A 26,843-nucleotide genomic window follows, 5' to 3' on the forward strand; every position below is an offset into this window, starting at 1 on the left:
AATCACACAAAAACCAACAGATCACCCAAACCCACCCAACCCCTCCCTCACACAAAAACCAACAGATCACCCAAACCCACCCAACCCCTCCCTCACACAAAAAACCAACAGATCACCCAAACCGACCCAACCCCTCCCTCACACAAAAACCAACAGATCACCCAAACCCACCCAACCCCTCCCTCACACAGAAACCAACAGATCACCCAAACCCACCCAACCCCTCCCTCACACAAAAACTAACAGATCACCCAAACCCACCCAACCCCTCCCTCACACAAAAACCAACAGATCACCCAAACCCACCCAACCCCTCCCTCAAACAAAAACCAACAGATCACCCAAACCCACCCAACCCCTCCCTCACACAAAAACCAACGGACCACCCAAACCCACCCAACCCCTCCCTCACACAAAAACTAACAGATCACCCAAACCCACCCAACCCCTCCCTCACACAAAAACCAACAGATCACCCAAACCCACCCAACCCCTCCCTCACACAAAAACCAACAGATCACCCAAACCCACCCAACCCCTCCCTCACACAAAAACCAACAGATCACCCAAACCCACCCAACCCCTCCCTCACACAAAAACTAACAGATCACCCAACCCCTCCCTCACACAAAAACCAACAGATCACCCAAATCCACCCAAACCCTCCCTCACACAAAAACCAACAGATCACCCAAATCCACCCAAACCCTCACTCACACAAAAACTAACAGATCACCCAAACCCACCCAACCCCTCCCTCACACAAAAACCAACAGATCACCCAAATCCACCCAAACCCTCCCTCACACAAAAAACTAACAGATCACCCAAACCCACCCAACCCCTCCCTCACACAAAAACCAACAGATCACCCAAACCCACCCAACCCCTCCCTCACACAAAAACCAACAGATCACCCAAACCCACCCAACCCCTCCCTCACACAAAAACTAACAGATCACCCAAACCCACCCAACCACTCCCTCACACAAAAACCAACGGACCACCCAAACCCACCCAACCCCTCCCTCACACAAAAACCAACAGATCACCCAAACCCACCCAAACCCTCCCTCACACAAAAACCAACAGATCACCCAAATCCACCCAAACCCTCCCTCACACAAAAACCAACAGATCACCCAAACCCACCCAACCCCTCAATCACACAAAAACCAACAGATCACCCAAACCCACCCAACCCCTCCCTCACACAAAAACCAACAGATCACCCAAACCCACCCAACCCCTCCCTCACACAAAAAACCAACAGATCACCCAAACCGACCCAACCCCTCCCTCACACAAAAACCAACAGATCACCCAAACCCACCCAACCCCTCCCTCACACAAAAACTAACAGATCACCCAACCCCTCCCTCACACAAAAACCAACAGATCACCCAAATCCACCCAAACCCTCCCTCACACAAAAACCAACAGATCACCCAAATCCACCCAAACCCTCACTCACACAAAAACTAACAGATCACCCAAACCCACCCAACCCCTCCCTCACACAAAAACCAACAGATCACCCAAATCCACCCAAACCCTCACTCACACAAAAACTAACAGATCACCCAAACCCACCCAACCCCTCCCTCACACAAAAACCAACAGATCACCCAATTCCACCCAAACCCTCCCTCACACAAAAAACTAACAGATCACCCAAACCCACCCAACCCCTCCCTCACACAAAAACCAACAGATCACCCAAACCCACCCAACCCCTCCCTCACACAAAAACCAACAGATCACCCAAACCCACCCAACCCCTCCCTCACACAAAAACCAACAGATCACCCAAACCCACCCAACCCCTCCCTCACACAAAAACTAACAGATCACCCAAACCCACCCAACCACTCCCTCACACAAAAACCAACGGACCACCCAAACCCACCCAACCCCTCCCTCACACAAAAACCAACAGATCACCCAAACCCACCCAACCCCTCCCTCACACAAAAACCAACAGATCACCCAAACCCACCCATCCCCTCCCTCACACAAAAACCAACAGATCACCCAAACCCACCCAACCCCTCCCTCACACAAAAACTAACAGATCACCCAACCCCTCCCTCACACAAAAACTAACAGATCACCCAAACCCACCCAACCCCTCCCTCACACAAAAACCAACAGATCACCCAAACCCACCCAACCCCTCCCTCACACAAAAACCAACAGATCACCCAAACCCACCCAACCACTCCCTCACACAAAAACCAACGGACCACCCAAACCCACCCAACCCCTCCCTCACACAAAAACTAACAGATCACCCAAACCCACCCAACCCCTCCCTCAAACAAAAACCAACAGATCACCGAAACCCACCCAACCCCTCCCTCACACAAAAACCAACAGATCACCCAAATCCACCCAAACCCTCCCTCACACAAAAACCAACGGACCACCCAAACCCACCCAACCCCTCCCTCACACAAAAACCAACAGATCACCCAAACCCACCCAACCCCTCCCTCACACAAAAACCAACAGATCACCCAAACCCACCCAACCCCTCCCTCAAACAAAAACCAACAGATCACCCAAACCCACCCAACCCCTCCCTCACACAAAAACCAACGGATCACCCAAACCGACCCAACCCCTCCCTCACACAAAAAACCAACAGATCACCCAAACCGACCCAACCCCTCCCTCACACAAAAACCAACAGATCACCCAAACCCACCCAACCCCTCCCTCACACAAAAACTAACAGATCACCCAAACCCACCCAACCCCTCCCTCACACAAAAACCAACGGACCACCCAAACCCACCCAACCCCTCCCTCACACAAAAACCAACAGATCACCCAAACCCACCCAACCCCTCCCTCACACAAAAACCAACAGATCACCCAAACCCACCCAACCCCTCCCTCACACAAAAACCAACAGATCACCCAAACCCACCCAACCCCTCCCTCACACAAAAACCAACAGATCACCCAAACCCACCCAACCCCTCCCTCACACAAAAACCAACAGATCACCCAAACCCACCCAACCCCTCCCTCACACAAAAACTAACAGATCACCCAAACCCACCCAACCACTCCCTCACACAAAAACCAACGGACCACCCAAACCCACCCAACCCCTCCCTCACACAAAAACCAACAGATCACCCAAACCCACCCAACCCCTCCCTCACACAAAAACCAACAGATCACCCAAACCCACCCAACCCCTCCCTCACACAAAAACTAACAGATCACCCAACCCCTCCCTCACACAAAAACTAACAGATCACCCAAACCCACCCAACCCCTCCCTCACACAAAAACCAACAGATCACCCAAATCCACCCAAACCCTCCCTCACACAAAAACCAACAGATCACCCAAATCCACCCAAACCCTCACTCACACAAAAACTAACAGATCACCCAAACCCACCCAACCCCTCCCTCACACAAAAACCAACAGATCACCCAAACCCACCCAACCCCTCCCTCACACAAAAACTAACAGATCACCCAACCCCTCCCTCACACAAAAACTAACAGATCACCCAACCCCTCCCTCACACAAAAACTAACAGATCACCCAAACCCACCCAACCCCTCCCTCACACAAAAACCAACAGATCACCCAAACCCACCCAACCCCTCCCTCACACAAAAACCAACAGATCACCCAACCCCTCCCTCACACAAAAACTAACAGATCACCCAAACCGACCCAACCCCTCCCTCACACAAAAACCAACAGATCACCCAAACCCACCCAACCCCTCCCTCACACAAAAACCAACAGATCACCCAAACCCACCCAACCACTCCCTCACACAAAAAACAACGGACCACCCAAACCCACCCAACCCCTCCCTCACACAAAAACTAACAGATCACCCAAACCCACCCAACCCCTCCCTCAAACAAAAACCAACAGATCACCCAAACCCACCCAACCCCTCCCTCACACAAAAACCAACAGATCACCCAAACCCACCCAACCCCTCCCTCACACAAAAACCAACAGATCACCCAAACCCACCCAACCCCTCCCTCACACAAAAACCAACAGATCACCCAAACCCACCCAACCCCTCCCTCACACAAAAACCAACAGATCACCCAACCCCTCCCTCACACAAAAACTAACAGATCACCCAAACCGACCCAACCCCTCCCTCACACAAAAACCAACAGATCACCCAAACCCACCCAACCCCTCCCTCACACAAAAACCAACAGATCACCCAACCCCTCCCTCACACAAAAACCAACAGATCACCCAAACCCACCCAACCCCTCCCTCACACAAAAACCAACAGATCACCCAAACCACCAGCCTACCAATCGGCAGCAAGGGTGAGAACATGAAAAAAAAACAGAAGTGAAAGAGGGCAATTTGAACTAAAGTCCAATCTATAAATGTCAGAATTTAGAGGACATCTCTGAGAGCATCGGGACTCCAAGGGAAGCAACATGAACCAGCAGACTCCCCAAGGACAGCGACACGAGCCAGCCGCCCAACCGAGGGAAGCAACATGAACTAGCCACCCCTCTGAGGGAAGCAACATGAACTAGCCACCCCTCCGAGGGAAGCAACATGAACTAGCCACCCCTCCGAGGGGAGCAACATGAACTAGTCACCCCTCCGAGGGAAGCAACATGAACTAGTCACCCCTCCGAGGGAAGCAACATGAACTAGCCACCCAACCGAGGGAAGCAACATGAACTAGTCACCCCTCTGAGGGAAGCAACATGAACTAGCCACCCCTCCGAGGGAAGCAACATGAACTCGTCTCCCCTCCGAGGGAAGCAACATGAACTATCCACCCCTCCGAGGGAAGCAACATGAACTAGTCACCCCTCCGAGGGAAGCAACATGAACAAGCCACCCCTCCGAGGGAAGCAACATGAACTAGCCACCCCTCAGAGGGAAGCAACATGAACTAGCAACCCCTCCGAGGGAAGCAACATGAACTAGTCACCCCTCCGAGGGAAGCAACATGAACTAGCCACCCCTCCGAGGGAAGCAACATGAACTAGCCACCCCTCCGAGGGAAGCAACATGAACTCGTCACCCCTCCGAGGGAAGCAACATGAACTAACCACCCCTCCGAGGGTAGCAACATGAACTAGTCACCCCTCCGAGGGAAGCAACATGAACTAGTCACCCCTCCGAGGGAAGCAACATGAACTAGTCACCCCTCCGAGGGAAGCAACATGAACTCGTCTCCCCTCCGAGGGAAGCAACATGAACTAGCCACCCCTCCGAGGGAAGCAACATGAACTAGTCACCCCTCCGAGGGAAGCAACATGAACTAGTCACCCAACCGAGGGAAGCAACATGAACCAGTCACCCCTCCGAGGGAAGCAACATGAACTAGTTACCCCTCCGAGGGAAGCAACATGAACTAGCCACCTCTCAGAGGGAAGCAACATGAACCAGTCACCCAACCGAGGGAAGCAACATGAACCAGTCACCCCTCCGAGGGAAGCAACATGAACTAGTCACCCCTCCGAGGGGAGCAACATGAACTAGCCACCCCTCAGAGGGAAACAACATGAACTAGTCACCCCTCCGAGGGAAGCAACATGAACTAGCAACCCCTCCGAGGGAAGCAACATGAACTAGTCACTCCTCCGAGGGAAGCAACATGAACTCGTCTCCCCTCCGAGGGAAGCAACATGAACTCGTCTCCCCTCCGAGGGAAGCAACATGAACTAGTCACCCCTCCGAGGGAAGCAACATGAACTCGTCTCCCCTCCGAGGGAAGCAACATGAACTAGTCACCCCTCCGAGGGAAGTAACATGAACTAGTCAGCCCTCCGAGGGAAGCAACATGAACTAGCCACCCCTCCGAGGGAAGCAACATGAACTAATCACCCCTCCGAGGGAAGCAACATGATCTAGTCACCCCTCCGAGGGAAGCAACATGAACTAGTCACCCCTCCGAGGGAAGCAACATGAACTAGTCACCCCTCCGAGGGAAGCAACATGAACTAGCAACCCCTCCGAGGGAAGCAACATGAACTAGCAACCCCTCCGAGGGAAGCAACATGAACTAGTCACCCAACCGAGGGAAGCAACATGAACTAGCCACCCCTCCGAGGGAAGCAACATGAACTAGTCACCCAACCGAGGGAAGCAACATGAACTAGCCACCCCTCCGAGGGAAGCAACATGAACTAGTCACCCAACCGAGGGAAGCAACATGAACTAGTCACCCAACCGAGGGAAGCAACATGAACTAGTCACCCCTCCGAGGGAAGCAACATGAACTAGTCACCCAACTGAGGGAAGCAACATGAACTAGTCACCCCTCCGAGGGAAGCAACATGAACTAGTCACCCCTCCGAGGGAAGCAACATGAACTAGCCACCTCTCCGAGGGAAGCAACATGAACTAGTCACCCCTCCGAGGGAAGCAACATGAACTAGTCACCCCTCCGAGGGAAGCAACATGAACTAGTCACCCCTCCGAGGGAAGCAACATGAACTAGTCACCCAACTGAGGGAAGCCTGGTTCCTAATATTTTCTGTTCCCAATTGTATTTCAGCTTATTTCTCACCAACTATCAGTGACAAAAATATCCTCTTTTTGAAGACTAGCACACACTACTGATGCTATTTAAAAACTGTTCACTCTAAGCAGAGTGTAGTATCGAATGGCCACACTGACACTAGTTAGAAGATGTCTCCTAGTCTCTTGCCCCAATTAAGTGGCATAATGTCTTAAATACAGGTAGGGAATCCAGGCTATTTTCTCAAGTAGTTTTTGTTCTTCAAGAGTTGTCCCAAATAATTAATAGCCCAGTTAACTGGAATCCACTGAATATGGTGACAATATATGTACTTTGACAATAAATTTAATTTGAACTTTGATTTTGGATCTCAGGTGTCAAACAAACTATCAACATCTATTAAGCTTTTTCATGCACATAAACATCCCGGGCAGATGTGAAACTGGGCAGATTTAGGAAGGCATAGAAGCTGCCTGGCCTGTTGAGCTCCTCCAGCACTTTGTATGTGCTGTTCTAGATTTCCAGCATCTGCAGAATCCCTTGTGTTTAAAATTTAGGAAGTGAGAAAACAGTAGAAAAATAAAGGGAAAATAAAATATTAAAAGAAAGAGCTAGAAAGCACTATAGGTGTGTGCTTCACAGTTGTCATGGCAACTGCTCTGCATATGACTGCAAGAAATTATAGAGAGTTGTGGGCACAGCTCAGCACGTCACAAGAACCAGCCCCCCACCCCCCGTGGCCTCTGTCTATACTTTCTCACTGCCAGACCAATCAAAGACCTCATCCACCCTCTCTTCTCCCTTACACAGAGAGCAGTAGGGCACTGAGGAGTGTGGTAGAACAGAGGGATTTGGGACTGCAGATCCAGAATTCATTGTAAGTCACAGGTAGATAGGGTCATTAAAAAAGCTTTTGGCACATTGGCCATAAATCAAAGTACTTATGAAGCACAGGAGATGGAATGTTATGTTGAAGTTGTAAGATGTTGGTGAGGCCTAATATGGAGCCTTGTATGCAGTTTTGGTCACCTACCTACTGCAAAGATGGTTGAAAGAGTACAGAGAAAATTTAAAAGGATATTTCCAGGACTTGAGAGTCAGAGTTATAGGGAAAGGAAAAGATCAGGATTTTATTTCCCAGAGTGTAGGATGATGAGGGGAGATTTGATAGAGACATATAAAATTATGAGCAGTATAGAGAGGGTAAATGCAAGCAGGTGTTTTCCACTGAGGCGGGTGAGATGAGAACTAGATATCATGGGTTAAGGGTGAAGGGTGAAAGGTGAAATGTTTACAGCAAACATGAGTGTTCAGAGTGTGGACTGAACTACCAGCAGAAATGGTGGATTTCATCATTTAAGAGAGGTTTTTTAAAAAATACTTATTTATTGAGATACAGCTCTTTGGCCCTTCGAGCTGCACCACCCGGCAACTCCTGACTTAATCCCAGCCTAATCACAGAACAACTATCAACGGGTACGTCTTCAAATTGTGGTAGGAAACCAGAGAACCTGGAGGAAACCCACAGGGTCACAGGGAGAAGTTACAAAGTTCCCAGACAGCGGTGGGAATTGAACCTGGGTCACTTACACTGTAAAGCATTGTGCTAACCGCTACGTGCCACCACAAGGTACATGGATGGGAGAGGAATGGAGGGCTATGATGTGGGTGCAGGTCAATGGACTAAGCAGATCATTAGTTTGATGGGCCAAAGGGCCTGTTTCTGTGCTGTAGTGTTCCATGACTCTGTCTCCCCTGTCCCATCAGGCAGAAGATACAAAAGCTCGAGAGCACATAGCACCAGGCTCAGTGACAGCTTCTATCCCGCTGTTATCAGACCCTTGAACAGACCTCTTGACAATACGATGGACTCTTGACCTCACTCTTTACCTCGTTATGATCTTGCACTTGATCATTTATCTGCACTGCCCTCTCTCTATAGCTTTTACCCTTTATCTCCATTGCTACTGCAGATTATTGGGCCTTCTTTTAGCTCAATGCACCACTTTTTTGTTCTAATTGCATTTTTCTTATAAAATATCATGTACAATTTATGCTTAATTTCTATTTCCTTGTGAATACCACGTAGCTGACGCTTTGTGCCTGTGGTGCTGCTGTACGTATGACAATAAACCGACCTGGAATTGAAGGTATGGCCACTAACATGGAGGTGGCAGAGACAGAGTTGTGCAAAGAGCCACAGTTGGAGACATCTGAAGGTAGTTTCAGAGACTGAGAGAGGCCGCAGACAGATTAGATAATCATAGAGGTGTTCCTGATTTTTCACACATCTATGCCGCGGAAAGTCATTTGTATCATGGATCATGAATTATCACGTGTACATCTCAGTAACAAAACATGGGTAGGTTTAAACTGTACTTCCACAATAGGGACAGCTTGAACACCGTTCGAAGTAATCCGAACAGAAATGCCCCAACAACAACATTCCATTGGCCAGTGTGACTGAGAGCACCTCACAGATTCTGATTGAATTTACCACTCAGCTGGTTCGGGTCCAACCTTGTCCATCAAACTGCAAAGCTGAAATGAAAAGTTAACTCAGGTCTTGCCCTTAGCCCACTGTCCTAGTGGCATTCAGTGTGAAAACCAAACTGCTGGACAGATTCAGCATTTGTAGACGGAGGTGGAGAGTCGACCGTTCAGGATGAGACTCTGCATCTGTGTTGCTACATTTCGCCAAAGCTCAAAGTTGAAAGTAAGCTTTATTATCAAAGTACATGTCACCATATAGAACCGCAAGAGTCATCTTCTTGCAGGCATTTACAATAAATACAAAGACAAGAGAATCTGAAAAACTGCTCAGAAAGACAAACAGCCCATGTGCAAAAGACGACAAACTGCAAACAAAATGAAAGAAAATTAGTAATAAATAAATCAGCAATAACTATCAAGATCATGGGATGAAGAGAACTTAAAAGAGAGTCCATAGGTCATGGAATTAGTTTAGTGTCAAGGTGAGTCAAGTTATCCACTCTGGTTCAGGAACCTGATGGTAATAACTCCCTCAACCTGGTAGTGTGAGAACTAATGTTTCTGTACCCTTTTCCTGATGACAGCAGTGAGAAGAGATTGTAGATGTAATGGCATCTACAGCCGTTAGGTATTTTAACGGCAGCTCTTCAACAACCAACAAACGGAGTCATGATCCCAACTCAGAATGTTCCTTCAGTGAGCAAAAATTGCATCACTTGCATCAGAGCCAAGATGCACCACCAGAGCTCATCCAACAGGTGGCGGTGTAACCCAGACTGCAACAAGGAGGCAGGGGTGGGTTCTCAAGTCAGGCTGGGCTGGCCTTTGGGAAAGAAGTCTGAACATTGGTGACAATGGAACAACCTTGTTGGTCTGGTTGGAAGCAGGAAACAGAAAAAGAAAAATAAAGCTGTAAAAAGATCTGAAAATAGAACAGTACAAGACCACTTTGGTCCGCAATGTTGTGCCAAAATAATTAGATGCTTAATTAAACTAGTTCCTTCTGCCTACATATTCCTCCATTCTCTGCACATTTATGTCCCTATCTAAGGGCCTCTAAAATGCTTCCAACATATTTACCTTCACCACCACCTCTGGCATTGAGTTCCATGCATACACTATGCTGGGTAAACTTGCCCCCCTCACCTTAACAGATATCACTTAATTGAGATCTGTGGAGAGAAAAACAGTTAATTTTTCACGTCAATAATCTTCCAAAAAAGGCTCTGATGTGAGGTTTCTCTCTGCACAGACGCTACCTGACCTGCTGAGCATTTCCAGAATTTTGTTTCAATCTCTCTCCAAGACTATGAATGGTATCCCTTCCTTTCTCAACACTGCCAAACCTCCACCCTACTCCATCCTCAGTATTGTCATCCACCAGCCAACTTGTCAGCGAGCTCTTCCTCTGTGGGAGAGTCTCACTAGTAGACTGCCAGCTCAGTCGTGAACATATCACTCACATACATTTGGCACTGGATGGTCATCAAAACTAGGATTAACAGGTAGACTAATCCCATAAGGTTGGTGCAGGTAGTGCTGCTGCCAAAAACACAAGGGATTCTTCAGATGCTGGAAGAATTCAGCAGGTCAGGCAGCATCTCTAAAGAGGAATAAACAGTTGATGTTTTAGGCCAAGAACCTTCATCAGGACCATAAAGGGAAGAAAGAAAGTAACTCTACCCCTTCCTCTCTAGTCCTGGGGAAGGGTCTCAGCCTGAAGTATCGATTGTTTATTCCTCTCTGTAGATGGTGACCAACCTGTTGAGTTTTGTTGCCAAACAACTTCAGTGACCCACATTTGATTCTGACCTCTGGTGCTGCCTGAGTGGTGTTTGCATGTTCTTCAAGCGATCTAAGATGTCCAGTATGTTAGATGTCACTGTAACTTACCCCGAGTGTGGAGGTGAGCAGCAGAGGAGTGTTGGGATGGGATGGAATCCATAGGAATGAGTGGAGAATAAAATGGGATTAATGCAAATTGCTGTTAATACCATCTTAGTGGGCTGAAAAGGCCCCATTATCACGATTCCATAATAGCTTTGAATTCAGGCAGTATACCCACACCAACTGAAGTAACCAGGACGATGAAAACACAACTTTGATCACTTCAAGCAGTTCTCAGCCCAGGGAGTCCAACAGATTCTGAAAAATTGCAGACTCAATTTCATACATTTGGTTCCTTTCCTCAAATCAGGCATGTCAGTCTGCTATGTGGGGAGAAACCCTTTGTGAAATTAGGCCACAAGACAAAGCAGCAAATGTAGTCCGTATGGCCCATCAAGTCTGCTCCGTCATTTCATCAAAAGATCAAATACAACCCTGAGATTTATTTTCTTGCAGGCATTCACAGTAGATACAAAGAGACACCGTAGAATGAATACACAAGCAACCAATGAGGAAAAGATCAAAAGCTGCAGAAGATCGTGAACATAGCCCAGCACATCACACAAGCCAATCTTCCATCCTTGGACTCATTTTACACCGCACGCTGTTGGAGCAGTACTGCCAGGATAATCAAGGACAACACACTTTTTGTCCCACTTCCCTCACGGAGAAGGTTCAGAAGCATGAAGATTCGTATGGCCAGATTTGGGAACAGCTTCTTTCCGACTGTGATAAGACTGCTGAACAGATCCTGACCCGGATCTGGGCCGTACTTTCCAGATATCTGGACATGACTTGCACTACCTTACTTTCCCTTTTCTATTTTCTAATTATGATTTATAATTTAAAATTTTATTATATCAGGGAGCGCGAAGCGCAGAATCAAATATCGCTGTGATGATTGTACGCTCTAGTATCAATTGTTTGGTGACAAAGTAAAGACACCAAACTGCAAATACCAAAAGAAAAAAAAAGCAAATAAATGTCAAGATCATGAGATGAAGAGTCCTTGAAAGAGAGTTCATAGGTCATGAAAACAATTTAGTGTTGGAGTGAGTGAACTTATCCACTCTGATTCAGGAGGCCTTTACTGTGATTTCTGAAGCTGGTGGGGTGGGTCCTGAGGCTTCTGTACCTCCTTCCTGATGGCAGGAGCAAGAAGAAAACATTTGTTCTACAATTGTAGATGTTAGTGGTTATATATATTTTAGTGGTTCTTTCTCAGCAACCAACAGATCATGTCACGATCTCTACTCAAAATATTCCTCAGTGAGCAAAAATTGCATCACTTGCCTTGGTGAAGGTGCTTGATGATGGATGCTGCTTTCATGCTACAGGGCTCTGTGTATATGTACTCATTGGTGGGAGGGCTTTACCTGTGATGGACTAGGTCGTATGCACTATTTTTGTAGGCTTTTTTGTTCAAGGAAATTAGTGTTTTCATACCAGGCCGTGGTATCCTGCCTGTTATTTCCTCAAAGAATTCAGGCAAGATTTCCCCTTAAGAAAACTATGCAGACTTTGGTCTGTTTTATCATGTGGCTCTAAGAACCCCAAAACTTCATCCTTAATAATGTAATAGAACTGTATAACTATTCATTGGAAATAAATAACTCTGAATTAAGGTCAGGGCAGGTTTTGGAGCAGAGGGATTTTTTTTTAAAAGAGAGCAGGGAAAGCAGAAGTGGCTAACTTGTTTTGTTTAAATATAGGCCGGATTTCCCCCACCCTCTCAGTCACCATCATGAGGTAGTGAAGCAAATGTCTGCCTCTTTCACCCATTCAAATAGGTCACGGCTTTTTCAAGGTTCATATTTATTTATCACATTTACATCATAACAGAACCTTCTGGTAAGTTGGCAGTACACTCAGACGCAGTGGCCTCCACGGGGTCAACCAAAGGTGTTAATGTCTTTTTTAAACATTTTTTAACAAACACAAGAGCTTAAAGTCCTGCAGGTCTACCCCATCAGCCAGTTCCTCACTAATGGAGAAGTTGGATTTGGTAGGGACGGTGTTGATGTGAGCGACAGAGAGTCATTCATGCGCGAAGGAGGTGTGCAATCTAAAAGCAAGTAATCGTCTTCATCGTTTTTCTTGTGACTGCAAGACCCTGTTGGATAATGGAGGTGTGGAATGTGCAAGTCCAATTCAATGGTTTATTGCCCAACGACAGGAGCATTTGGTGGGGGAGCTGTGTGGCCTTGGGCAAAGCGAGAACTAGGCCCCAAGCCGTGATGTCACTCGGTGCGGTGTGGCATCCACGCTAAGGGTAGTGCTGCCCCCCAGTGTTAGCTCGGCAGAAGACAAGCTGTATTGTGTTCGACTGTAGGCAGTTGCAACATTATGGACTCAGGGACTTGGACTAGGATCATTATACTTGGGCACTACATATAGTCAGGGTGCCTAAGACTCTTGCATAGTACTGTAGTAGTTTTATATATTGCTCTATACTGCTGCTGAAATTAAAGTTCATGACATGTGAGTGAAGACAAACCAGATTCTGATGTGGGTCTCTATTGTGGACTGAGAGTGGGAAGGGGGCAGGGAGAGAGGAATCATGTATGGGAACAGGGGAAGGGAGAGGGGAGGGAGCAGGAAGCACCAGAGAGACATTCTGTAATGATCAATAAACCAATTGTTTGGAATCAAATAAACTGGTGTCACTCAGGGCTGTGTGTGCCTGCCCACCCTTGGCACTTTCTCTGCCACCTGTCCCATACCCCTCCTGTGGCGCTCCACCCTTGCCATTCCTAAATATCCTTGGGTCCCGCCAGATTTACAAGCTTGTTCACCGCTCCGCTTTGGCAAATACCGTACTAGCTACATGCCTAAGACTTTTTGCACAGTACTGTACATAGTTTTGTGTGAGACTGTATTTTACTGCTGTTTTGTACGTGCCCTGTGCTGTATCTGAATGTTGGAATTGTCTTTTGAATCTTGGCACTGGAGGAACACTGCATTCATGGGTATTCATGTATGGTTGAATGACAGAGGAACTTGAACCTGCAGTGAGATGCTGCATCTGCATTAACAACCAATTCACTCAGGGAAATGCTGGGGGTAGTGCCCATGTGCTGACACACATTCTGGCAACAACACAGCATTCATTCCATGTTCAGCAAAATATGATTAGCAGCAAAACCAGCCCCATTCCTCCTTCACTCTCAAGCACACTCTCATTTCCCTAACCCCAGCAGATTCAGAGACAGTAGCCTTTTGATTTCCCCAGCTGGACCCAAGACTTTGTCCAATGGGCCTCAACTTCCAGACTTCCGATCGACCCTTGGGCCATAACATCGACTCTGAAACCCGGTGATCGCTGAACACCGGATTTGCCTGTGACGGACTCCAGACACTGGACCTCCAAACCCAGTCTCACCAATTTGCATACCCCTTGGATTTCGTTCCTCCTGTCCATACAGAACCTGCTGACAGTTTGTTGGCCTGGAGGAGGGGGTATCAGCCCTTGTCCATGCCAGTCTGCCAACTCCACATCCAACAGCTGACCACCAGTATCCCACCTCTGCATCACTGGCTTAGACTCTGGCCTGACCCCCATATCGCTTCCCTAGACCCTAATCTGACCCTTCACTTCCCCAAAAACCATCCCCTTGAAGCCACAGTGATTGACGAGTGTTGTAGGCATTTGGTTTGGGAGAAGAAACAGGCCACTCTGCCCAATGCAGTGAAGATGCTCCCACACATTGCTGGGCCAGGATTCCTTGGGTGCTGGTGAAAGGCAACTGTAGGGAGGTGATGTGAGGGAGGACCAGGGAGATGATGAAAGGGTCTTCACAGAAACAAACCAATTCAGACTTCGCCAGCATTCAATATTATCAGTGCTGAGTAGCAAAATTCAGGAGTATACCCCTTTCCATCCTTGCTTATATAATCCAGTCTTTAAAAGCAATGTTGACATTGGTCAGACCTCACGTGGAGTAACATGAGCAGTTTTGGGTGCTTACCTAACAAAGACATTTGAGAGGGTTCAGAAGAGGTTCTTGCTAATGATCTCAAGGCCATTTTATGGCTCCGGGCCTGTAGTCACTGGACGTTAGAACAATCCGGGGATTCTCAGTGAAGCATACTGAATACTGATAGAGTGGTTATGGAGAGGTTGTTCCCTATAAGTGGGGGAGTCTGGGACTAGAGGGCTCAGCCTCAGAACAGGATATCCCTTTAGAAAAGAGATGTGAAGGAATTTCTTTAGCCAAAGGATAGTAAATTTGTGGAATTCAGTATCACAGACAGCTGTGGAGGCTAAGTCATTGGGTACAGGCAGTCCCCGGGTTACGTACGAGTTCCATTCCTGAGTCTGTCTTTAAGTCCGATTTTTAGGTAAGTTGGAACAAGTACATCTGGTATTATTTAGCATCAGTTCGTCAAACATTTGTTTTAGTATATACTATATATTTTACCTTTCTATGCATATAAAACACTTAAGAAACGTATGTATTGCAATAATTAAACTGCTGCATTGCTTAGAAATATTTGTAGCTTTCATCGGGGCAGGGCCTTTCACATGCTCCATTCTTCTCACTTTATCTGTTATCCTTTAAAAATTGTTCTGAATGTTAACCAACTGTAGCCTAAAGCTTTTCCAATGACCGACAGCATTTCACCTCCTTCCAAACGCTTTATCATTTCCACTTTATTTTCAATCGCGATCGCTTCCCGTCAATGGAACAGAAACACTGTGGGCATCGGGTCCCGAGCTGTGCCGGCTCCCGAGGTCCGCTGGGTCCTAAGACTGAGACAGGCTGAATGGGACAAGCGGGGGCTGTGCTGGGTTTGGGTATTTGATCCTCCACAATATTCCGTGGGTATTTAAACTGGAGGTGGTAGTGTTTTTTTTTTACTAGGTTGAGTTGCGAGCTCGACATCCACCTGGCACGGATGGTACGGAAGTCGCTGGATTGACATCAACCCAGCACAGGAGCAGTCACTGGATTAAACTCACTGATCTCACTGCGCCACCAGCCGACCAGAACTGGGGAGGGGGGCAGGGTCAGGGTGAGTCTTACTAAGAAAAATTTAAGCCAAGTACAAAGTTAAACACTCAACACAGTGTCAATGGCAATGACTTAAAATGGTGGACTGCGTTCTCCTTCCTTGGTTCGTAAGTATAAGTTGTCCATAAGTCGGACGTTTGTAACTCGGGGACTACCTGTATATTTAAAATGGAGGTTGATAGGATCTTGATTAGTAAGGGCAACAACAGTTGTGGGGAGAAGGCAGGAGAATGGGGTTGAAAGGGTTAATAAATCAGCCATGATGGAATGACAGAGAAGACTCGATGGTCCAAATGTCCTTGTTTTATGCCTGCCCCCTTTCTGTTTAACTCATGAGGGGTACAGATAGGGTAAATGCAAGCAGGCTTTTTGCACGAAGGTTGGGTGGAGCTATAACTAGAGGTCATGGGTTAAGAATGAATGGTGAAAAGTTTAAGGTGAACATGACGGGAGATTTTTTTTTCTCAGAGGGTGGTGAGAGTGTGGAGCAAGCTCCCAGCGCAAGTGGTGCATGTGAGCTCGTTTTATAGATTATAGATAGATTATATAGAATATTACAGCACATTACAGGCCCTTTGGCCCACAATGTTGTGCCAACCCTCAAACCCTGCCTCCCATATACCCCCCCACCTTAAATTCCTCCATATTTTCAACATTTAAGAGAAGTTTGGTTCAGTACATGGATGGTAGGGGTATGGAGGGTTATGGTCCCAATGCAGGTCAGTGGAAGTAGACAGATTAGATGGTTCAGCATGGACGAGATGGACTGAAGGGCCTTTTTTTTTTGCTCTACTTTTCTATGATCCTATGACTTATATTCCTTTAAATCTCTTATCCTAAGAACAATAGCCAAATCCTTCTCGAGTATTAAATGATCTGACTTCAACTACTTTCAGCTGTGCAGCTCTGCGAAAAGAACATCCTCATCTTAAAAGTTTTGCCCCTTCTCTCAGTCTGTGAACTCTTCCCTCCCCACCTCATCCTTAACTGTGACCCCCTGACCTTGGACCTCCTCCCACCAGGAGAACATCCTTCTCAGTCTGACTGAGTTTTGCAAATCCGAGGAGATCCTCCCTCATTCTTCTGAGCTCTAGTGAACACAAGCCTAAATGACATCGTGCTGCCCTTCTCCGAGGGTCATCATCTTATCGTGGTGCCACTTCCCAAGACCCTCAGAGCGATGCCGTCTGGAGCTTAGCTCCTGGCCGGGTCGCCCATGCTGGTACGGTGAAGGAGGGGGTTCTGGACAAAGAGCGATCCAACTGAGAATTCAACAGTGGAGCTGGCAGAAGATGATGACACATCACAACGGCAGGGAAGGTGGAGTGAAGGTCCCCAGTCATCTTTCACTCCATGCCACTATTCACTGATCCTGATCTGTCAAGGGCCATGTTGTGGCTGCCCGTGCATCAGCCTCTCCACAATAAACAGTCACATACAGGTGTACTCGATTAAGGGAAACCTCCCTAATATCCCGGATTAAGTCCCATGATGATCAGCAAGTGGCAAAGAGGTCGGGATTGTGTGGATCCCAGATTGACCTCCACAGCCACCAATAGACAACAACTCATACTCGACTCAAAGTGATTATATTACTATTAATATCGTGCTGCCACCTCAACATCACTGCTCCAAATTCCACATTGTTATTACTGCAAATAACAAGACACTGAACACAATGCCGGAAGTAAATACTTTAAATTCATTTCTTTGGCAATCTGGGCACTGTCAGCACAAGGGAATGTACAGATGCTGGAAATCCAGAGCAACACACACAAAATGTTGGAGTAACTCAGTGGTCAGACAGCGTCTACGGAAGGGAATAAACAGTAGATGTTTTGGGCTGAGAGCCTTCAATAGGACCACTCTTCACCTGAACACCCACCTCTTTGCCTAAACTGCTGATTCCTGTTCTAATCTCCTTACATGCCTCTAAATCAAGTAGACTTTGAACACACTCCTGTGATCAGACAGCAAAGGTTTAGCAAGTTGAATCCTGGCATGGCAGCTGACTCACAATAGGAAGGATTAAACAGGCCTTAGTTTTACTGGCTGTATATGGGAAGATCAAGATGTGATTTTTAAAACTTTTTTCTATAGTGAGTCAGTTGCCGACTATATTAGAGGGGAGGGAAGAGATGGTCTCAGTTGGTGAACAGAATGCATACTGAAGTAATGACTTGTTCTGAAAGTCCGTGGTACATAGAAACGTTAAAGGAAGTGGTGTGTGGTTGTGTCCAAATTCAGCACAGGGCAGGGCTATCCTTCCCCAAACACTCAGAGAGATTACAACACAAGGCAAGTTACCAACTTCCTCAACCGAGCAAAGACAGAACCAGTCATATCAAACTCCACCATTCCCTGTGGACCAATAGTTTGGACTCTACCCCTTTCCGGCAATCTCTGGAATCATGGTTCCTCCCACATCAATATCTGGAACAGTTGTTGCACATTGACGGGGTGCTATGGTGAGAAGGAAATGGTGGGCAGGAAATTACAGCACAGCCTCTCAGCAAGAGTCCCGGTCCGAGGGCAATAACGAGCATATTGGTGCAATAGCTTGGAACTCGGGACAATATTTCTCCGGATACAGGTTTGAATCCCCAACTGCAGCTGGGAGATTTAAACCACAAGTCTGGAATTAAAATCAATTCCAGTAATAATAAACATGAAATCAACCCCAGTTGTTGTATAAAAACAATTCAGCTGGCATGGCCAACTCTTAACTTGTTCAACACTGTCCTCAAAGTTTAAGTAAAATTTATCAGAGTACATACATGTCAGCACATACAACCCTGAGATTCTTTTTCTGCCAGCACACTCAGCAAATCCGTAGAACAGCAACTGTTAAACAGGATCAATGAACAGCAAACTGTGCAAATACAAATGTAAAATAAATAACAAGAGCATGAAATAACAAAATAAAGAGTCCTTAAAGTGAGACCTTCAGTTGTGGGAACACCAGAAATAGAATGAGTGTAGTTATCCCTTTTGTTCAAGAGCCTGATGGTTGAGGGGTAGTAACTGTTCGTGAACCTGGTGGTGTGAGTCCTGAGGCTCCTGTACCTTCTACCTGATGGCAGCAGTGAGAAAAAAGCACAGCCTGGGTGGTGAGGATCTTTAATGATGAATGCTGCTTTTCCACGGCAACATTTCACGTAGAGGTGCTCAGTGGCTTTACCCATGATGTACTGGGCCGAATCCACTACCTTCTGTAGGATTTTCCACTCAAGGCATTGGCATTCCCACACCAGACCACAATGCAGCCAGTCAGTACACTTTCCACCACACATCTATAGAAGTTTGCCGAGCATTTTGATGACACGCCGAATCTCCACAGTCTCCTGAGGAAGTAGCCATACTGTTGTGCTTTCTTTGCAATTATGATGAGATCCTCTGAGGTAGTGCACCGTGGAATTTAAAGTTACTGACCCTCTCCACCTCTGATCCTCTGATGATTACTTACTCATGGACCTCTGGTTTGCCTCTCCCTGAAGTCTACTATCAGTTCCAGTTGACATTGAGTGACAGGTTGTTGTTATTACATCATTCAGCCAAATTTTCATTCTCCCTCCTGTATGCTGATTCAGTCCACAACAATAGTGTCATCAGCAAACTTGTAGATGGTATTGTAGCTGTACTTAGCCACACAGTCGTAGGTGTAAAGTGAGTAAATCGGGGGGCTAAACACACATCCCTGTGGTGCTCCTGTGCTGCTGGAAATTGTGGAGGAGGTGTTTTTGCCAATCCAAACTAAATGGAGTCTACAAATGGGGAAATTCAGGATCCAAATGCACAAGGAGGTATTGAGACCCAGTCGTGGAGTCTACTGATTAGTTTTGAATAGTACTGAATGCCAAGTTGCAATCAATAAAGAGCATCCTGAAGTTTGCATCTTTGCTGTCCAGATGTTCCGGGGTTGTGTGAAGACCCAATGAGACAGCATCTGCTGTGGACCTGTTGCTTTGGTAAGCATATTGGAGCAGATCCAAGTCGTAACTCACACAGGAGCTAGTATGCTTCAACACCAGCCTCTCAAAACACTTCATCACTGTGGATGTAAATGGTGATGGTCATTCAGACAGGTAACCACGCTGTTCTTGGGCACCGGTACGATTGAAGCCTAGGTAGGTAACACACACTGCTGGAGTGAGGGATTGAAGGTATCTGTGAATACACCAGCCAGCTGGTCCGCACAGGTTCTCAGTACTCAGCCAGGTACTTCATCCGGACTGAATGCTTCCTTGGATTCACTCCCTTGAAGGCACGTCATCTTCAGGTACTGAGACCAAAGATAGTGCAATGGTTCCTCTCTGTTCTGATGATCAAAGCGACCATAAAAGGTATTGGGCTCATCTGCAAGTGAAGCTCTGCTGTCCCCTATGTCACAGATTTATCTTTGTAGGAGGTTGTGGCATTCAAACCCTGTCATAGCTTTTGAGCATCCCTCATTGACTCCAGTCTAGTCCGGAATCTCCACTTCGCCCGAGAGATGGCTTTCCAGAGATCATACCTGCACCTCTTGTAGCAATCTTCATCTTCAGACATGAATGTCTTTGTTCTGGCTCTCAGCAGGTTCCAGATTTCATTGTTCACCCAGGTTTCTGATTGATGAAAACCCTGAACGATTTTGTGAGGGCACACTCATCCACAACTGTTTTAATAGAGTCCATAATGACCCTGGTGTGGTCATTCAGGTCCTCAGGTGAGTTCTTGAACTTGGCCCACTCCACTGACCCAAGGCAATCCTGTAACCGTTCCTTAGCCTCCCACGACCACCTCTTGGTTACCTTGATCTCTGGAGCCTTGCTGTTCAGGATCTGTCTGTACGCAGGAAATAGGAGTCCAGCCAAATGATCCGACATGTGGTCTCAGGAAGGAAAGACAGGTGTTCCTTATTGCAGTGTAGCAGTGGTCTCGTGCTCGGGACCTCTGGTGCAACAGGTTACAGGCTGGTGATAATTGGGCAGAGCTTTCTTTAAACACGCTTGGTTAAAGTCGTCACCAATAACTTGAAATGCATTGGGACGGGCTGTTTCTTGTCTACACACAGCATTGTGCAGTGTCGTGAGTGCTTGCTTATAACCAGCCACTGGTGGCATGAAACTGCCGTCAAGATCATGGATGAGAACTCCCAAGGGAAATAGAATGGTCTACGTTTAATTGTCAGGTATTCTAAGTGAGGGGAACAAGCAGCTGACCTCAACATATGTAGAGGAGGAATGATCAAGGAACCAAATAGACAAGCAAGACTTGTTTTATCATTCCCTCAGAACTAGTACTCACATATAGGATGTGGGCATCAATGGAAGGCTGAAGTGGGGACGACTAATCACAAAAATGCTGATGGATTGTCCTGTTTACCCTTGGAAAATGAAATGCCTGAAAAATTTACAAAAGAGGATACTCCTCTTGATGTACTCCCTCTAATGCCAATTAAAAGTCTCCCTATTATGGCAGGAATGATCCAGGGAGAAACCAGAAAAGACCCCATACTGTCGCAGATGTACATGGCAACTCAAAGTGGCTGGAAAGTACAGCAGAAACTCCAGTTCACCAAGTCACTGATGACTCTGGGTTTCACAGAACCAGCGCTCTCTACAGGGATTTAATTACACATTCAGCCCTCAAATGACAGGATTTTCCTATGGTGGGAGAGTCGAAAATCAGCCTCAAAATAGAGGGGTGTCCTTTTAGAATGGAAATTAGCAGGAATTTCTTTAACCAGAGAGTGGAGAATCTGGAATTCTTTGTCACAGGCAGCTGTGGAGACCAAGCCTTTCTGTATATTTAAGGCAGAGGGTGATAGATTCTTGATTGGTCAGGGCATGAAGGAATATGGAGGGAAGGCAAGAGATTGGAGCTGAGAGGAAAAATGGTCAATTCTGCTCCTATATCTTAGGGTGTTTTAGAAAACATTCACTACCTCAATCCAGGAACTTGATAGAAGAGCATATTGATAAAGGCATAGATCGAGTGGACAGTCCAGGGTGAAGTTGGTTAATACAAAGGTGCATATCTTCAAGGTGATTGGAGGTAAATAAAGTGAGATGTCAGAGGTAAGTTTTTTTATACCCAGAGTGGCACACATTGACAGAGGTGGCAGTGAACATTGATATGTTAGAGACAGTTAAGAGACTTAGACAGTCACATGGATGAAAGAAAAATGGAGGCTGATGCAGGAAGGAAGGGTGCAATTGATTTTGGAGCGGGTTTAAAGGTCAGTGTGACATTGTAGTCCAATGGGCCTGTACTGCTCAAAGCTCAACGTTTACATCATCTTTATGACAGGCACTCAATGAGGAACTGGAGTGAAACATGTTCATTTTGATTGAGCAATATACTAAAGTTTGGGACACAAGCAGACTTTACACAGTGACAATGCAATCTTAGACAGTCAAGATTGGAAATACTTAGCAGGTCAGGCAGTGTTCACAATTGACCTGAATTGTAAGCGAGTCCCTCTCTCTCTCTCTCCCCTCAGACGCTGCCTGACCTGCTGAGTGTTTCCAACATTTCCTGTTATCCAGGTTTCCAGCATCTACAGTTTTTATTTTGATCATGAGTATAGAGTCATAGAACAATACAGCATGGATACAGGCCATTTGGCCCAACCAGTCCATGATGACCACCCAATTTCCTGTATTTAATCAATATCCCTCCAAGACCCAGGCTTCCATGTATTTTATTTGATTGCTTCTTAAATCATACTATTGTACCTGTCTCAACCACTTCCTCAGTCTCCCCTCATGTCCCTTTTAAATCATTCCACCATATCAATGTGCCTCAACTTTAGACTTTTTTTTAAAGATGTTGTCCATCACTTTCCTACACACCAAGAAATATAAACCTAGTCTGCTCAACCTCTCTCTATAACTCATGCCCCCTAGTCTGGGCAACATCTTCGTAAATCTGCTCAGCAGACTTTCCAATTTAAATTAATCTTGGAGCAAATTAAAAGGACAGCATAGCATCATTGGCTAAAGGGCCTGACAGTCTTGTTCAAAATCATTGCCCAGTGTTTAGAATTAGGGTCATTATGAAGTAACTTCAGACAAACGTAATTCCACACTAACCATCAACCACCTATTTATATTCATCAATTCACCCCACCTACTACCACTCACCGACACATTGGGGATAATTTACAAAGGCCACTTACCCACCAACTCAAAGGCTTAATACATGTCAACCCCTTAACACACTGAGCCATCCTTACAAACACCCGCTCCCCTCAGTGTGGTGTGCACAGCTGATGACCCAGAGAAGGGACAACTCATACCAATCTCCTTTGTCATGGCGAGCCCTTGAGGATAGGTGATAGGAGCCAACTTCTTCTCCTTCAACTTCTCGATGGTGTCCTTGTCGTCCCTCAGGTCCAGCTTGGTGCCCACGAGGATGATGGGAGTGCTGGGACAGTGATGCCTCACCTCAGGGTACCACTGTGAGAAGAAGGTTAGATCTGTCAGCTTACCTGCCATCCACCTCCTGGTCCCCACACCAGCAGCTCATGATCGTGTCCCATAGGCATTTTAGATCATCACTGCTCCACTCAGAGAGGGTCCAGACAAGGTTCACAAGAATGAAAGGGTTAACTTATGCATTTTGATACCTCTAGGCTTGGACTTGCTGGAGTTTAGAAGAATGAGAGAGGACCTCATTGAAACCTATTGAATATTAAAAGGCCTAGGTGGAGTGGATGTGAAGAGGATCTTTCCTGTGTTGGGGAAACCTCGGACCAAATGGCACAGCCTCAGAATAGAAGGATGATGCTTTGGAACAGAAATGAGGATTAGTTTCATCACCACAAATGGCTGCAGAGGCCAAATCATTAGATATATTTAAAGAGGTGGCTGCTATGTTCCTGATTAGCAGGAGTGTCAAAGGAAAGGAGGGAGAAGGCAGTAGAATAAGGTTTGGAGGATAATATATCAGCCATGATAGAATCATGGAGCAGACTCGATGGGCCAAATGGCCCAAGTCTGCCCCCTGTGTCTTATGGTCCTACAGTGCGTGGCACAATGGCCATTTAACAAGCTCAGGGTTAGCAGTTTACTTCAGGCCACTGTCTTGCATCAAGATCACATCCCTGAATTCCTTAAACATCCCAATATCTACTGATTTGACTTTTGACTATAATCTATGACTGAGCCTCTTGGAGATTTCCAAAGAGTAAAGATCTTTCATGAATCATTAGATTCTAGCATGTTTCTAAAGGACTGGAAAATTTCAAATGTCACTTCACTCTTCAAGAATGGAGAGAGGCAGAAGAATTAAAATTATAATCCAGTTAGGTGGTTCAGAAGATGATTGAGTCAATTGTTAAGGATGAGGTTTCTGAATACTTGTAGGAACATGATAAAATAGGCCAAAGTTGGTATGGTTTCCTCAAGGGAAAACATTGCCTGAGAAATCTGTTGGAATTCTTTGAGGAAATAACAAACAGGACAGACAAAGGAGAGTCAGTGGATGTTGTGTACTTGGATTTTCAGAAGGCCTTTGACAAGGTGTCACACATGAGGCTGCTTGTGTGACACCCATGGTCTTACAGGGAAGATACTAGCATGGATGGAGCACAAAGAGAATATTTTCTGACTGGCTGCCAGCGACTAGTGGTTTTCTGCTGGTGTTGGGACCACTTATTTTTACATTGTATGTCAATGATTTGGATGATGGAACTGATAGCTTTGTGGCTAAATTTGCATATGATACAAAGATAGGTGGAGGAACAGGAAGTAGGGAGGCTACAGAAAGACAGACAGAATAAGAGAATGGGCAAAAAATGGCAAATGGAATACAGTGTCAGGAAGTGTACCGACATGTGCTTTGGTAGAAGGAATAGAAACGTCGTCTGATTTTTAGATGAGGTGCAGAGGGACTTGGGAGTCCTTGAGTCAGATTCCATGAAGTTTAACTTGCAGGTTGAGTCGGTGGAGAGGATGGCAAATGCAGGTTAGTATTCATTTCAAGAGGACGAGAATATTAAAGCGAGGATGTAATACTGAGGCTCCAAAAGGCACTGGTGGCACCTCACTTGGAATATTGTGAGCAGTTTTGGATCCCCTGCTTAAGAAAGGATGTGCTGACAATGCAGAGGATTCAAAGGAGGTTCATGAAAATGATTACAGGAATGAAAGGCTAATCAATGAGGAAAATTTGATGCTCTGAGCCTGTACTCACTGGATTCTAGAGGAATGGGGGGGACATCATTGAAACCCATCAAACATTGAAAAGCCTGGGTAGAGTGCATGTGGACAGGAATGAGTGAGTCTCGGACTAAAGGGCACAACCTTGGAATAGAGAAATATCCACTTAGAACAGAGATGAGGGATTTCTTTAGCCAGAGAGTAGTGAATCTGTGGGATTCATTGCTACTGGCGGGTGGGAAGGCCAAGTCATTGGGTAGATTTAAGGCAGAGGTTGATAGGTTTTTGATAAGTCAAGGAGTGAAAGATTACGGGGAGAAGGCAGGAGAATGGGATTGAGGGAATTGGATCAGCCATGATCAAATAACAGAGAAATCTGATGGGCTGAATGGCCTAATTCTGCTTGTATGTCTTATAGACTTCTGTCATCCATTGAATGACTAACCTTCTTATCTCTACCCAAAATGACGGACCCTTTATGCTGAGACTGTGATTCCTGGTTCTAGACTCCTCAGCCAGGAAAACATTATTCATGTATCTTCCTTGTCAAAACATTTTGTAGTTTCGGGGTCAATGGTGACAAGCAGGCCTTTCAGCCTCTCGAGTCCATACTGACCATTCTACACTAGTCCCATTTTCTTTGCTCCACATCCCATTCTCAGACATCACTAAGACACTCTGCTCTCCCTTTCTGAACATCCTGTCCCCATGAGACCATGAATTTAGTGCATGCATTAGTACTGAGGTCTCCAGATGCCCACACGTGCCTTGCATGTAGGGCAGACACAGTGTTGCCAGGAGCCACTGGCTCGATAAGCCAATGACAGCAAATTGAACGACCAGATTCTGAGTAGCTTGGGGCTGTTTGGAGCGATGGTTCCGGCAGTGAGCAGTGGCACGTTGGCAACCAAGCTCCGGCTTTTAATACCAGAGTACTTGGCAGAATCAGCAATGCCTGGACACGATTCAGGGTGCACTGGGTGTAGGCAGCACCGACTCGAAATTACACTCACCTTAGCACGAACGTTTTCAAACGATGCAGGACTGACCAATGAAAAGCAGATCAAGAAAACATCCTGGAAAGGAAAGACAATAAATGGTCACTCGGTGGGTTAATGCAGCCCAACACCCGCCTGTAACCGTGACATCCTTGAAAGTGGACCTGGTAGGAACAGACTCACTCTTCTTTTTGTCTCTTCTTAGCACTCGATAATTTTTGTTTCTCCCTCTATCCCCATTCACCTACTAAATAATTGCTCCTCACACACACAAGCATCAATAACAAGTGTCCCTGAGCCTTTTGTCTGTATAGGAGAATCAAATAGGATAGGAAAATTGGTCCTGATGAAGGGTCTCAACCTAAAATGTTGACTGTTTATTCCTCAGCATTGATACTGCCTAACCCGTTGAGTTCTTCCAGCATTGTGTGTGTGTTGCTCAGGATTTATAACACTCTTGTCGATGTGAAACTGGGTTTCACTTCACCCCTGCATCTTTTCCTGGTCACTGGCGCCAGTCCACTTGGCAGCAGCTTCCCACTGACCAATGAGAAGGTGATTAGATACCAAATGAGATCATGGTGTGGAGACCCAGCACAAAACACAACATGACAATGATCTCTCAACAAAAGGGCAAAGCGCACATGGTGGCCTTCAAGGTTGGACAGAGTGCTCCACAAAACCAGAACAAGGAATAGACAATAGACAGTAGGTGCAGGAGTAGGCCATTCGGCCCTTCTAGCCAGCACTGCCATTCACTGTGATCATGGCTGATCATACACAATCAGTACCCCGTTCCTGCCCT

The 26,843-nt window shown here is 46.3% G+C and overlaps 1 protein-coding gene across 1 annotated transcript in view; it reads right to left on the reverse strand.

Moving 5' to 3' along the window:
• LOC132383253 (ras-related C3 botulinum toxin substrate 1-like) overlaps positions 1 to 26,843 on the reverse strand; it is a 115,202-nt gene that overhangs the window by 13,694 nt on the left and 74,665 nt on the right. The window contains exons 4-5 of the mRNA XM_059954197.1: positions 26,054 to 26,116; positions 23,177 to 23,336 (exon numbers count right to left, since the gene is read on the reverse strand). Coding sequence (XP_059810180.1) covers positions 23,177 to 23,336; positions 26,054 to 26,116 — 223 coding nt within the window. The remainder of the gene's footprint in view (positions 1 to 23,176; positions 23,337 to 26,053; positions 26,117 to 26,843) is intronic.

Source organism: Hypanus sabinus, chromosome 29 (assembly GCF_030144855.1).
Source record: "Hypanus sabinus isolate sHypSab1 chromosome 29, sHypSab1.hap1, whole genome shotgun sequence".
In the NCBI taxonomy this organism is placed as follows: Eukaryota; Metazoa; Chordata; class Chondrichthyes; order Myliobatiformes; family Dasyatidae; genus Hypanus; species Hypanus sabinus.